The following is a 13268-nucleotide window of genomic DNA, read 5'->3' on the forward strand; positions in this document are numbered from 1 at the left end:
TAAACTAGCCCCTTGTAGAAGTGAGAACCAGCAAAACTGTCGGCATCTTTCTATCCTTGTGAGGACATTTGCCTTCATTATGATAAAATTAAAGAGGACACACACACACACACACACACACACCAAGTTAACAGGGGATCAAAGCCGGACTCCCTGCCGTGTGTCATGTTCTTTCTTGTGGCTCACCATCGGCCTATCCTTGGATAAGCACCGGACAAAAGCTCTGAAAGTCAGATGTCCCGTACAAAAGGGTTAGGGTGAATGGACTTTCCCCCGACACATAAAGGTGAAAGCTTCCAGTATACTTCATCCCCGGTCCAACCAAGCACTTTAAAAAAAAAAAAAAAAAAAAGGAGAACTAAGGCATGTCCAGGAGTACAAGAAAGAGAAATGAGGCTGCTGTGGTGTGTGAGTGCACCTGCCTTCACAGAGAACAGATAAGGCTTCTTCTCCACATGATCAAAGACGCTGCTGATCCCACAAACAGACGCTTGACAACACCTGAGCTTGGCTTTACACGGTCAAAAAAGGCCTTTAATGTCGCCGTGTGGCGGTAATGACAAAGAGCTGCTCCTTCACAAACAGCTTCCAAGCAAACAGGAGGTTGAAAAGGCACAAAGTGGTTTTAAAACACAGAAGTGCAATAAAATAATTCTTATTAACAGAATTGTCATTATAATTACTGATCAGACTGGCTAAACATTAACTTAAATGATATAGCAAGTATTAAAAGATAAGATTAAAAGAAAAAATCACATAATAATCTGCTATGTACAGTATAAAACATCAAAATCATTATTAATCACATATTTACAGCCAAATTAAGCATAGTAGATACTCTGAATATTTGGGAAATATGGCATAAAGGTGCAGTAAGCCTTTATCGTCAAACAGCCTATTATTTACACTGTAACTTTGTCTTTTGACATTAGGAGATAAAATATCCAGCCCTTGGGTCAACAGGATGTTTGTATCCAGCTTTTTTAGATGCACCTAAAGGCAGAGGTGGAGACTTGACTCACATGACTTGGACTCGAGTCACAGTCTTAATTGCTTGAGACTTGACTTGATGCATGAAGAGAAGACTTGAGACTTGACTTGGGTTCTGGTGACTTGGGACTTGACTTTGACTTGAGCTTTGATGACTTGAAAAGATTTCTTGACAAAAGTCTTGACTTGAGATCTTGTGTTTGTGTAAATGCCTTGGATTGAAAGTGATGAGATTTGTTCCAGCAGACGACTGAATTTAAATTCTGTTCTGAATTTATATGGAATGATTGAATTTATTGAAGTTGAAACTGATTATAGAAATCAAACTCATGATGCTCTTACCAAGTTTTTATCCTATTAAAACCTTATTGCATTGAAAAGTCCTAGATATTTAGTTTTCTTTAAGATATTAAATTGATACTGGACTCTTGATTTGTTGTGACTCGACTTACAGTTCTATATTTAGAGACTAACCTGGTCCCACCTCTGCCTCAGGGTGACAAAACTCAAACCAGACTCACTCTTCCCTAATGAGGTGGAGTGAGCAGGTCTATGGACTCGTTCCTCCCTCAGTGTCGGCTCCCTCTCTGGTATAACCACATGAGTTTTCGGTGGTTCAGCATTTCCCACAGCCAGCTCTCCATCCTCATGTCGTGGTTGGCGTAGAACCGCAGGGGCTTCTTCACCGAGTCGTAGTAGTGGTCCGAGAAGTCCGCGTAGTTTCTGGTGATGAAGCCGTAAGCGGAGACCTGAGGAGGTGCGAGAGGCGTAATGCACATGAATTATTTAAGGTTTATCTGACCAAAATGACGGGAGATTTCCTGCACTATTCATGCGTCAGCACAGTTTACGTAAGCTCAGTTTACCTGCCTTGTTTGCAGAATAGAGTTTACCCACCTTTTTAGGCTGATATAAATCTTGATGAGTTAAATTAACAGTATACATCATAGTAAGAAGTATCAAACTGATGTAAGTTGGGGATGAGGATAGGGTCTTTAAAAGGTCTTTAAATTCATGTTTTTCTGAAAGTATTACTGATGTTTGTTCAGTTTTGTGGTTGAATGCATGATGTTGACCATTGACAGAAGGTCATAGTTTACCCTCCTTTTTATTTTTTATTTTTATTTTTATTTAACCTTTATTTAACCAGGCAGGTCAATTAAGAACAAATTCTTATTTACAATGACGGCCTAGCGAGAGGACAAAAGGACCTCTCGAAGGGTAAAGGGAAAAGGGGACAAAAAAAAAAAAAACACACAAAAGAAACTAAACAAAAAACAATCCAGATAAGACTATCAGACACAAATGTTACATACATCGCAGAGGCAGAGAAACCCAACACACTATGGGAACGAGGAAATAATCAAAACACACACCAAACAAACAACCAAATAAAATTACAAGTCATGCAATCTTGAAGCAGAATAAACAAGTTTCTTTGTCAGTTAAAAAGCTGGGTGACAGTTGCAGTTGTGTGTGAACAACTCTGCAATAGAGTCCTTAAAAGCGGTGAGGGAGATCGATTTCTCCAGTTTCAGAGTCTTTTGCAGCTCATTCCAACTGCTCGGAGCAGCAGACTGGAAGGAGGACCAGCCAAAAGAAGTATTAGCACGGGGAACTTCTAGCGAGATATGGCGGGCAGCTCTGGTGTTATAGGGAGTGGATGACAATTTTAACAAGTGTATCAAATAAGGAGTCAGACCAAGGAGGGTTTTGTAAACAAGTTTACAAATTTACCACCTCATCATTGCATGTCCTTCAATACAACTACGAACTAAGGGCAAAGCCGGTGAACAACAGCAGATACTTGGTAACTACAAGTCGGCAATATCAATCTGACACCACTGAATGAGATCCATGTGACAACTGTTAACAAAAAAAACAGCAAAAAAAAACATGAATGGATTGACATCATTTAGTCCTCGGGACCAATCCCACAGTGCAATGCACACCCATCGTTTGCTCTGCCTCTTCCTCTCTGTCTGAACTGACAAGGGCAGATTGTTGACATTTTATGCACTGTGGGATAGGTATCAAAAGAATTAATGACATCAAACCAGGATGCGGCCATCTTTAAGCACGTGGCGGCGGGTTGCTGTCTGCTGACCTGGTCACATGTGTGCAAGGCGGCCATCAGCATCAGCGCTCCAGTGCTGGGCATGTAGAGGTGACTGGTCTTACTGTAGGACAGCAGTGGAGACTTCAGGAAGCTGGGAAACAAACACAGAAAACAGAGAAAATGCAAAGTTATTCCAATACTGCAGTATCTGTCCGTCTCTATGTGTCTCCATATTGCTGAGATCTGTCTCCGTGTCTGAAACTGTGACTTCCGAGTGCAAATATTCCACAGTCACACCTTTTTCAGGTCTGACCACAGCAGTCCTTTACCTTTGTGTCACGTATGTAATAAAATCTGGGTGGAGCATCTTGAAGTGCTCAGGCGGTTTATTGCCAAAATACCTGGAGGGCCTGTTGGAGGGGACACAGCCTGGATAAATAACAATGACAGACAAAAGGCAAAAAAGAGCACAAAAAAAGCAAGGCGCAATAAGCAGAAAATTAAAGAAAGAAAGCAAGAAAATAAAGACCGATTTAGCTCATCTTCAAGTATATCAACTGAACTCATGTCCATGAAACCCTCTCAGTCAGGTCCTATCTGAATCTTTACCCATGATGCAGCACCATCTACAGGCCATGAGTGGCATTACAGAAGTGGAGATGGAATAAGAACAGATCACTTTTACTGCTTGCATGTATTTCCGAAGTGGCTCATACATTTTTACAAAAACTATCACAGTAAATCACAGTACTTTGTAACACTATCACAGTACACAGACATTATTAAAGAAACCGCCTTTCCCAGTGGTGGAAAGAGAACTAGAATGTCCTACTCAAGTAGAAGTACTGTTACTTTGCTGATGTTTTACTTAAGTAGAAGTAAAAGTACTGGTGTAAAAAGTAAAAAGTAGGTAATTTAAAATGTACTCAGAGTAAAAGTTAGTTACTAAAAGTCTGCTGCGAAACCGGTCAAGCTGAAACTTGACACAGTGTGTTATAGGGATGGGACAATAGATTGGAATTCTATGTGGCTTCTGTTGCTCGGTCATGCCGATTTGCCCTGTACAACATCAGGAAGATCAGACCCTACCTGTCTGAGCATGCAGCACAACTCCTAGTACAGGCTCTTATAATATCACGCCTGGACTACTGCAACTCCTTACTGGCAGGGCTCCCAGCATGTTCGCTCAAACCTCTGCAGATGATCCAGAATGCGGCGGCGCGTCTGGTCTTCAACCAGCCCAAAAGAGCACATGTCACTCCGCTGTTCATCTCCCTCCACTGGCTCCCAGTTGCTGCCAGCATCAAGTTCAAGTCCTTGATGCCCGCCTACAAAGCAGCAACCAAACGGCTCTCACCTACCTGAACTCCCTCATTCAGGTCTATGCTCCCTCCCGCTCACTACGCTCTGCCGAGGAGCGGCGCCTGGTGCTGCCACCACAACAAGGCCCTAAGTCTCTAGCCAGACTCTTCTCTTCTGAGGTTACTCGGTGGTGGAACGAGTTACCACCACCATCCATCCGCAGAGTCCCTCTCAATCTTTAAGAAAAGGCTAAAGACCCAGCTCTTTAGTGAACACCTTCTCACCTGATGGACTGTGTAACCAAAAAAAAAAAAAAATCTTTATCTGCCTCTATGTACTCTATGCATTGCCTCGTAGCACCTATGTCCTGTTGGACCAGAACTTAGCTTTATGGCACTTACTCTCGTTGTTCTCGCCTGACTAGATCCTTGCTTGTGTTGTATTAAAATCTCATATGTACGTCACTTTGGATAAAAGCGTCTGCCAAATGGGAAATTGGAATTGGAATTCAATATATCGCAATACAAAAATGTGACAATACGTATCGTGGGTCATAAAAATGAATCGTGACATTAGCTCCATGTTATTCTGCTGTAGTAATCACAAATGCCAATGCCATCGCTAGAAAGATTAGTCTCAGAAATAAACATAATTCTGCACAGTCAGACTTTGTTGTCATTTAACTTTTATTTATCACATCGTGTCGCGGTGATATCGAATCATGAACCCCATATCACGTATCGAATTGTGAGATCAGCATATTGTCCCATCCCTATGAAGCACCCAGCAGTAAAAGACTTTACAACTGGCCTGTCCCCGGCGTCTTCTCCAGCGGTGACGGTCCGACCCTGAATGGCAGCTGCCATCATCACATAGTCTCGGAGGTTCGATGGAATGAAGATGTATCGGATTTCCTACAGGTAAGGCGACACACAAAGAGAGAGAGAGAGACATGAGCACGCAGTTTCATTCCCACAGCGGACCGGTAACATATCCTTTCAGCCTTGTTGCACTGAATGTTTCCTGAACCGCCGGGCGTGTGGTGTCTCACCGGGCCTCGCGGGACCTTAGTGAAGCCGTCTCTCCAGTAAAACCGGAGGGAGTGCTTCAGTGTGTTTGTGGTGAAGCCGTAGAAGGAAGTCTTTGTCCCCACGTCTTCTTCAAAGCCCTTGATCACAGCCCCGTTGACTCTGAAAGAACATTTCCCACATCAGTATCACACTTCCAAAGCCTTAGCAGAGGTGGGGACACGAGTCACATGACTTGGACTCGAGTCAGACTCAAGTCAAAATTTTAATTGCCTGAGACTTGACTTGATGCATGAAGAGAAGACTTGAGACGACTTGACTTGGGATCTGGTGACTTGGGACTTCACTTTGACTTGTACTTTGATGACTTGAAAAGGTTTCTAAAGTCTTGACTTGAGATCTTGTGTTTGTGTAAATGACTTGGATTGAAAGTGATGAGATTTGTTCCAGCAGACGACTGAATTTAAACTCTGTTTCTGAATTTGTATGGAATGATTGAATTTATTGAAGTTGAAACTGATTATAGAAATCAAACTCATGATGCTCTTACCAAGTTTTTATCCTATTAAAACCATGTTGCATTGAAAAGTCCTAGATATTTAGTTTTCTTTAAGATATTAAATTGATACTGGACTCTTGATTTGTTCTGACTTGACTTGCTGTTCTACATTTAGACTTGAGACTTGACATTAATGACATGGACTTGACATGGACTTGACTTGAGACTTGTGCCTCAAGACTTAAAACTGACTTGGGACTCGAGCAAAGCTGACCTGGTCACACCTCTGAGCCTTAGGGTAAATATTTGGATAATCTGAGACACAGATATTGTCTTTGATGGTGTTTGTGTAAAAAAAAATGTTTTGTTGCCATGCCGACCAACGCAAAGTTCCTCAAGGCATGCTTCCTATGTTTCCATTTACAAGATGAGATGACACTGAGGCTTAAAAGCCCCGCCTCGTCAACCGTGATTTGTGGTTTTCAGCGTCACCTCCCGCTCCGCACAGGATCTGGATCCGTTGCTACCAGACCCTTGATGTGTTATCGAGGATCTGAGTGTGAGACTAATGGAAAGCTCGGAAGGTTCCAGGTTCCACAGGTAGGTTTCAGTATCTCCAGTACCTAAAGACGAAATCGTGGCTGTCGATGGCCCGCCCCTGCCTGGATCCCCTGAGGATGCCGCCGTTGCCGACCACAGCGCAGCGCACGCACTGGTCAGGCGACCTGCGCTCAAAAAGACGACTGCTGGGAGAGCTGCTGAGAAGAGCCAGGGCGGATCTAACATCTGGTGAGGAACATAGAACAGAAGCAAATGATCATCAACCTGCAGAACTCTATTTCCGGGTGTATGAAGCTAGTGTTTTCCCCGTCAGAATCCATTCTATAGTGTAATGTATAATTCACACGGGGACAGGAGGAGCCTACCATTCAAAGGAAGCTGCTTCCAGCCGTAGGGAGGCGCTTGGTTCCTCAGTCGCTGCCATGCAGGTTTGGAGAAGCTCCCGGCCCATTGGAGAACAGGCACCGAGAAACTGAAACTGTTCCTGAGGAACGGGTCCTTCCTTACTGCCTTTCTGAAAGAACAGGGCCCTTCTATCTGGAGAGAAAAACACTGATTTTAAAAAGGTGCTACATGTCAAATTTTACCATAAACAAATGAGACCATCACAGAGAAGATTGGCAGTTTCTACACTGCGTTTTACATTGTGTGCCACTGGGTTGGATTTGGCGGGATATCTGCTGGATTGCTTTATGGCACAAAACAGGAAGAGGGCGCTGTCCTTCCAGAGGAAATGGAACTAAAGCTTTGAGAGTTTCCATGAATGACCGATGGAAAAAAATCACTTCCAACATGTTTATCCTTTTTAGTAAAGCCAAAGACAGCAGGTGGGGGGGCAGGTAGCAACTGGGTTTATGGGAAATGTAGTCTTAATTCTGAAAAACACTAGCACTAACATAAGCATGACATGGAGGCTACCAATCGTCTCGACCATGGTCTCATTTTACACCAAGTATCACAATTAATTTTACAATGCTAAAATTATGATTAAAACTGCAACATACTGGACCTTTAATCATCCTATGTATATGTGTGGCTTGGATCTACTAGCTCAAGTTTTAGAGTCGTTACTCCTGGCTGTAAAGAGCGAACCCAGTGATTTAGTCTGCTGCCTCTTTAAGCAGGCGAGGCGAAAGGAGATGACACCGTCTCTCTGAGGAACAAACCCACCGTCTCTTCTTCAGTTGCTGTGGTGATGTTCCAAACATCCTGATCATCATCTTCAGTCCAGCTGCTGTCGCTGTCTCTCTGCCCGCTCACACTGCAAAATAACAATCCATTATGCAAAGTGAAAGATGTTGAGCCTCAGGTTATCGAGGCTATAGGCCTACTTTAACTGACTGGTGGAAAAGATAACCTGAATTGCCCATATCCAAGTATAAATCTCACAGATATCAATGATTCACCAACACTGAAACACTTCCTCAGCCATTTAGACTGAAGATTAACTGACAGCCACATGACTTTACAGGTTTTTGGCTCAAAGTTCTCTTAAATGCCAACAATAGTTGAAAATGTGTGAAGTGTGTCTCCCTAGGCTTGTTTTTGCCAATTCCAGAAAATTCTCTATGATTTGCAACAATCATCTGTAACAGTGGTTCTCAAACTGGGGTCGGGGGGTTTCACCCACAAGAGGTTATCACAAAGAGAGGATGTATAACGACTGGTTTCCCCCTATACAACTCTAATTTTAATTCGAACTACCTTTCAAAATCTTCTTTGATTTTGCTCATTGGGACAAAATCTTATCAAATGGGGAACTGAGAGCAGTGGTGGAAGAAGTATTCAGATCTTTGACTTAAGTAAAAGCAGCAATACCACAGTGTAAAAATACTTTGTTACAAGTAAAAGTCCTGCATTCAAAATCTTACTTAAGTCAAAGTACAAAAGTATTAGCATCAAAATGTACTTAAAGTAGCAAAAGTAAAAGTAGTCATTATGCAGAATGGCCCATTTCAGAATCATATATATCATGTTATTGGACTATAATTATTGATGCATTAATGTGTTCATCACTTTAATGTTGCAGCTGGTAAAGGTGGAGCTAATATTAATTACTTTATATACTGCTGGGTAGATTAACCTATAAAAATATATCATAATTTATTAGTTGATTGATAATTTGTATTAATAATCTAAATCTGCAAAGTAACTAGTAACTAAAGCTGTCAAATAAATGTAGTGGAGTAAAAAGTACAATACTTGAGTACAGTACTTGAGTAAATGGAAAAGGTAAAGTTACATTCCACCACTGACTGAGAGCAATGAAATGTTTTATCTATAGGTGTGAGCTGCATAATGACCCTTGTTAAACAGGTCTTGTTTCATAGCAACCAGCATGAGCTCCACACTGTCTGTTGTCATAAAAACAAGGAGACTCATGTGAAGGTCTAGCCCGAACTTTCAAGAGAGCACGAGAGAGAAAACTAACGCTAAAGTCCATTCAAAAATCTTTTAATTAAATGCCATTTTTCTTATGGCAAAAGTACAAATACCGCATACATATGAATCAAGGTCTTTTCCGAATATTGGGGTGACGCTTTTCAATTCGGCGCACATACAATCCACGAAACAGCACGTAAGTCAATAAAAATACAACTTTTATAACTGCTTCGTCAGTTATTTCCACGATCGCCTGCCACCAAAACGCACCGTGGCGGACGGTATAGAACAGCGTGAACCCTCCTCGCGTGAACCACATGATATAAAAAATGTGAAAAAATGTAAACAAACAAGTGCTTCTTTCGCGGAAGATAAGATTTACGAAACGCAGAGTGGCTCCTATTGGTTCAAAACGATCTTGGGTCATTTTGTATTGGGCGTGGCGGAAGTCAAGTGCCCCCAAAACATTCTAACTTTCATTCCAATCATATTACGATTTTGCCCATAATGCCCATGTAACCATATGCATTTAACCGACTGTAGTTTAGAATGAACCAATCGTATAAATCCTTCAGGTGTGTATGCAGGTAGGCTTTGTCCTACAACAATAACATGAATATTTAAGAGTTTACAGACTGAAGGGACCCCTACCTGAGGGATGTGTCGAAGTCGCGATGTCCATATATGACTGTCCATATGATAAAACACGAAGTCCCCACCACAAAGAAAGCACACTTATTGGAACACGTCCTCATAATTCCCATTAAGAGTCATCAAAACCAGCTTTCAAAACTGGCAATTGGCAGTGTGATGTGTTTCTGTCTCTGCCGACATGTCCGCTCTGCTGTCATGCCTGCAGGTGGATGCTGCTTAGGGTTAGGGTTCACTACAAAACCAGACTGAAGTGGGAAGTCATGTGTTTGAGCGACGAGACAGGAAAGTGATCTCAGACCAGCTGAGAGGGTTGTAGCTGGTAAATAGGCCTGTATTTCGGCTCGTAGTAGCTCAGTTATTCACCGCAGCTTTCCATCATATTCCGCGGGTCACCTGTCAGAGATTTGCAGTTAGAAAACAGCTAGGTGTTCTGCATAGGCTATTAAAAAAAGATTTAAAAAAATAAAAATAAATTGCCTCAAATGAACACAGATCATCTTAAGTCACTTCTGTTGATGGCTCAAAAAATCCATCAAAATAAATAAAAGAAACACGTTGTCTTTGTCTTAATAAATAAAATATTAAAAACGCATAAAGCTAGGTTACCATAAAAGAAAATGTAAATAATAATCAACTGCATCTGAGTAAATCAAAGGTGCAAAAACTCACTACAGTACATTACAACTACATGTAGTCGCAAATATGGAAATGTGATGTTTCATTAATCTAGATTAGGCCTGTAGGCTACTTCAAATTGCTAAAGCCATTAATTAAATGGTAATATTTTAAATAATCATAACTTGGTTTGGTGTCTGTATACAGTATGTTGTGAAAAGTAATAAGTCGGTCTTCTGTGATGTTTTGGTGTCTCTTTGGGTGAAAACTGATTTTTGGACCGGGAGTGACAGCAGGAGAAAAGCTCAGCTGTCCTCTGGTGACATCTAGAGGAGGATACAGACATTTCAGCTCATTTCTGTGATCCATTCTTAGTGATCACCAAGGAGGTTTTAGGATGTCACCAGTTTTCTGTGAAAAGTTGAGATATATCTTCTGGCAATGAAAAGTAGGCTGAAGAAAGTGTCTCAGTTTTGCAGTATGGCTGACTTTGAGGGCCTGTCGTGATTCTTCTTAAATTGCTCGGGCCTTAGTGTGTTGTGAAAGTGCAGGTCTGTAGGAGTGTTTTGACACATAACCTGTGCAGTAGGGTTAATATTTTTTTAGTCAATAGGCTATTTGAGTGCTGTGGATTTGTAGAAATTACACTTTTAATGATATAATGCTCTTTCCCTCAGATGCTACTGTATATATGGCCATGTAAGTAAACTATTTATGTATAATGTATCCTGGGGTGAGCAAACATTTTTTAAATAGTAGTAAATAGATTAATCAGTAATTGATAAACTCATATTTTAAAATATCCACTTGGATAATAGCCTATTTCCTTGGTATCCCAAGGAAACATTTAAATATATTGCATATCAAATGCATTTCTGTAGACTATGTATGTGAATTCACATTAAATTCATGTGAATGCAGATTGACCATTTTTGTAATATTGACACACAATTCTTCCATACTGAATATTTTATATATGTAGGACTATATGGTTAGAAGAGAAAAGATTTGCATATACATGTGGCTTCCATATATGTGAATACATCACACATATTACTAATACTACTAATATCACGACCATGCCACCCAAAACAAACCAGCACAATATTACGGCTACACAATTCTACAGCAGGTGACCAAACATTTGCCTTTTTTCAAATAAATTTATTGTCATGAAAAAGAACCTCATCACATCACTCATTTGAAATAATAATAAGAAATAAAGTGTCCAGTATATACATTAAAATCGCACACAGAAATTCTTTTTAACAAGGAATCATTGAATTTCAGCTACCAGAAAACATGAGAATCCAAAATAAAGTGCGTTAAAACTCTACCCAAAGATAAGTGATTACAGTTGCTGTACCGCCTACTTCTTCAAAAGGTTTATCTGAACTTATTTAGATTAACTGAACACTATACCAATGTGACTGACCAAGAAAAGCCAGTCTCATGTTTCATTTAGGCTATAATATGCTTTTGGGACGTTGTAGGCCTACATTTTGTATTGGTGCTGAAAAATGTGTACAGTGACGTCTGTAAAGTTAAGCTACTGCTATTACTTATTAATTTAAAAGACAAATCCACCTCAAAAAATATTTCAGATATGTTATTCCTCTGATCTTGGACAGTTCAGTCCTGATTTGTAAATAGGAACAAGACTCTCTGAGAGCTAGAAACAAGAGAAACAAGAGAACCAAGACCAAAGTCGATATATTGAACAAGGTGAAGACGATAACAGTGAAGAAATTAGGTTTTCTTGACACTGTAAGTGGAAGTTTTTAATGCTGCAGCCAAGCCGGAGCCAAAGAACCACAGTTTATCAGTGCAAGTCAGCTAACTGGCAAACTTGAAAGGTAAAGGAGGAACTCTGGGACAAATAGAGGCCTATAAAAAATATAAAGGACGATGAGTTTTTAATTTATTTATGACCATGGCGTTCATGATGTTGGAAGCTCAGCAGCTAGCTAGCTAGCTTACCTAGATAGCTATAGGCTATGGCTAGTTTGAACTTGGAAGGTCAGCTAGGCTAACTAGCTAACCTAGATAACTTAGTGTGGCAAGATTGTATTTTTTCAGTAAGTAGCAGAGAGCTAGTCTTCATAATATTAGCTTCCTCCTCTTTTACCTCTTATCTTTTTCATTGGGGTTCAGTCTAATGTCACTTAGTAAGAGAAAATGTGGTTCTTTGGCCCCGCCCACTGAGGTTTAACTCAACCAATCACATTATTTCTGCCTCCGAGAAACGTTTGAAAAACTACAATCTACATTGTGGTGTATGAGTTGTTAAATGAATAAGAAAATTCATGATCACAGTGATCCAGTGATTATCTGGGGATTTAACAATCAGCGATGAAATAAATTGATAGAGCTGCTCAAGATCATAGACATATCTTATGCAAAATTTAAAGGTGAATTTTTTCCTTCAAATCCAATCTTGCATCAACTTCATAAAGATAAGCCATGTCTGTGTTTAAACCTGTTAAAATCTATTATACATTCAAGTATTCCAACAATTTGTGTTGATAGTGACAGTCCATATTGATTGACTCTGAATTGACCGTAGTTCCCTGACAGGACTGTCTCTCTCTCAGTAGACTAGAGGGAATAGAGTTTGAGCTGCTCCTCCATGTCTCCCTCCGTCACCTCACCGAGCGCCTCTTGGTTCTCCCTCAGCAACAGGAAGATGGCTGCCAGCTGCTCCTGTTGCACCCTGGGAAGTGAATCAAACACACACACCACCCCATCACCACCGCTGCTGCTGACACACAGAAACGTCACACCCATTTCACCTGTGGCATTTGAAAAACCAGAACATGACAACACACAACATAAGCACTTGTTTACGGGCTCCGGCCTGCTACATGCCTGAGAGTGTGTGTGTGTGTGACATGATATATAGATCTGTACCGAACACGACTTCAAAAATAACCTGAGACAGGTGCGTTTCATTTTATAGACATCAGACTTTCATGTGCTGGCGTGTGTCCTGGACGGTGCATGACACTTCTCATAGAACATTATATCCACCGGGCTTAGACCCATATATCAGTTTACCAATATATGAGGCCGATACTGGCCATGTGTCTGGCCAAAACCTGATATCATTCAGTCACGTTGTCCACATCTGATAAGATGGATATTTATTGTAGAAATGATCAATGCTACACTTGCTGTC

General features: G+C 40.8%; 1 protein-coding gene across 1 annotated transcript; it reads right to left on the minus strand.

Moving 5' to 3' along the window:
• Nucleotides 1-515: 515 nt before the first annotated feature.
• st6galnac2 (ST6 (alpha-N-acetyl-neuraminyl-2,3-beta-galactosyl-1,3)-N-acetylgalactosaminide alpha-2,6-sialyltransferase 2) lies at nucleotides 516-9589 on the minus strand. Its single transcript, XM_071547490.1, has 9 exons — nucleotides 9473-9589; nucleotides 7610-7700; nucleotides 6805-6976; nucleotides 6502-6664; nucleotides 5403-5541; nucleotides 5162-5265; nucleotides 3379-3459; nucleotides 3098-3200; nucleotides 516-1739 (listed from the first exon to the last, which is right to left on the minus strand). The coding sequence occupies exons 1-9, from the start codon at nucleotides 9583-9585 to the stop codon at nucleotides 1560-1562; spliced, it is 1146 nt and encodes a 381-aa protein (XP_071403591.1). The 5' UTR covers nucleotides 9586-9589; the 3' UTR covers nucleotides 516-1559.
• Between the last annotated feature and the right edge of the window lie 3679 nt (nucleotides 9590-13268).

The sequence above is a fragment of the Centroberyx affinis genome, unplaced genomic scaffold (genome assembly GCF_046629955.1).
Source record: "Centroberyx affinis isolate AG114_WGS23_722 - 3 ecotype Tasmania unplaced genomic scaffold, CSIRO-AGI_Caff_v1 ptg005952l_1, whole genome shotgun sequence".
NCBI lineage: Eukaryota > Metazoa > Chordata > Actinopteri > Beryciformes > Berycidae > Centroberyx > Centroberyx affinis.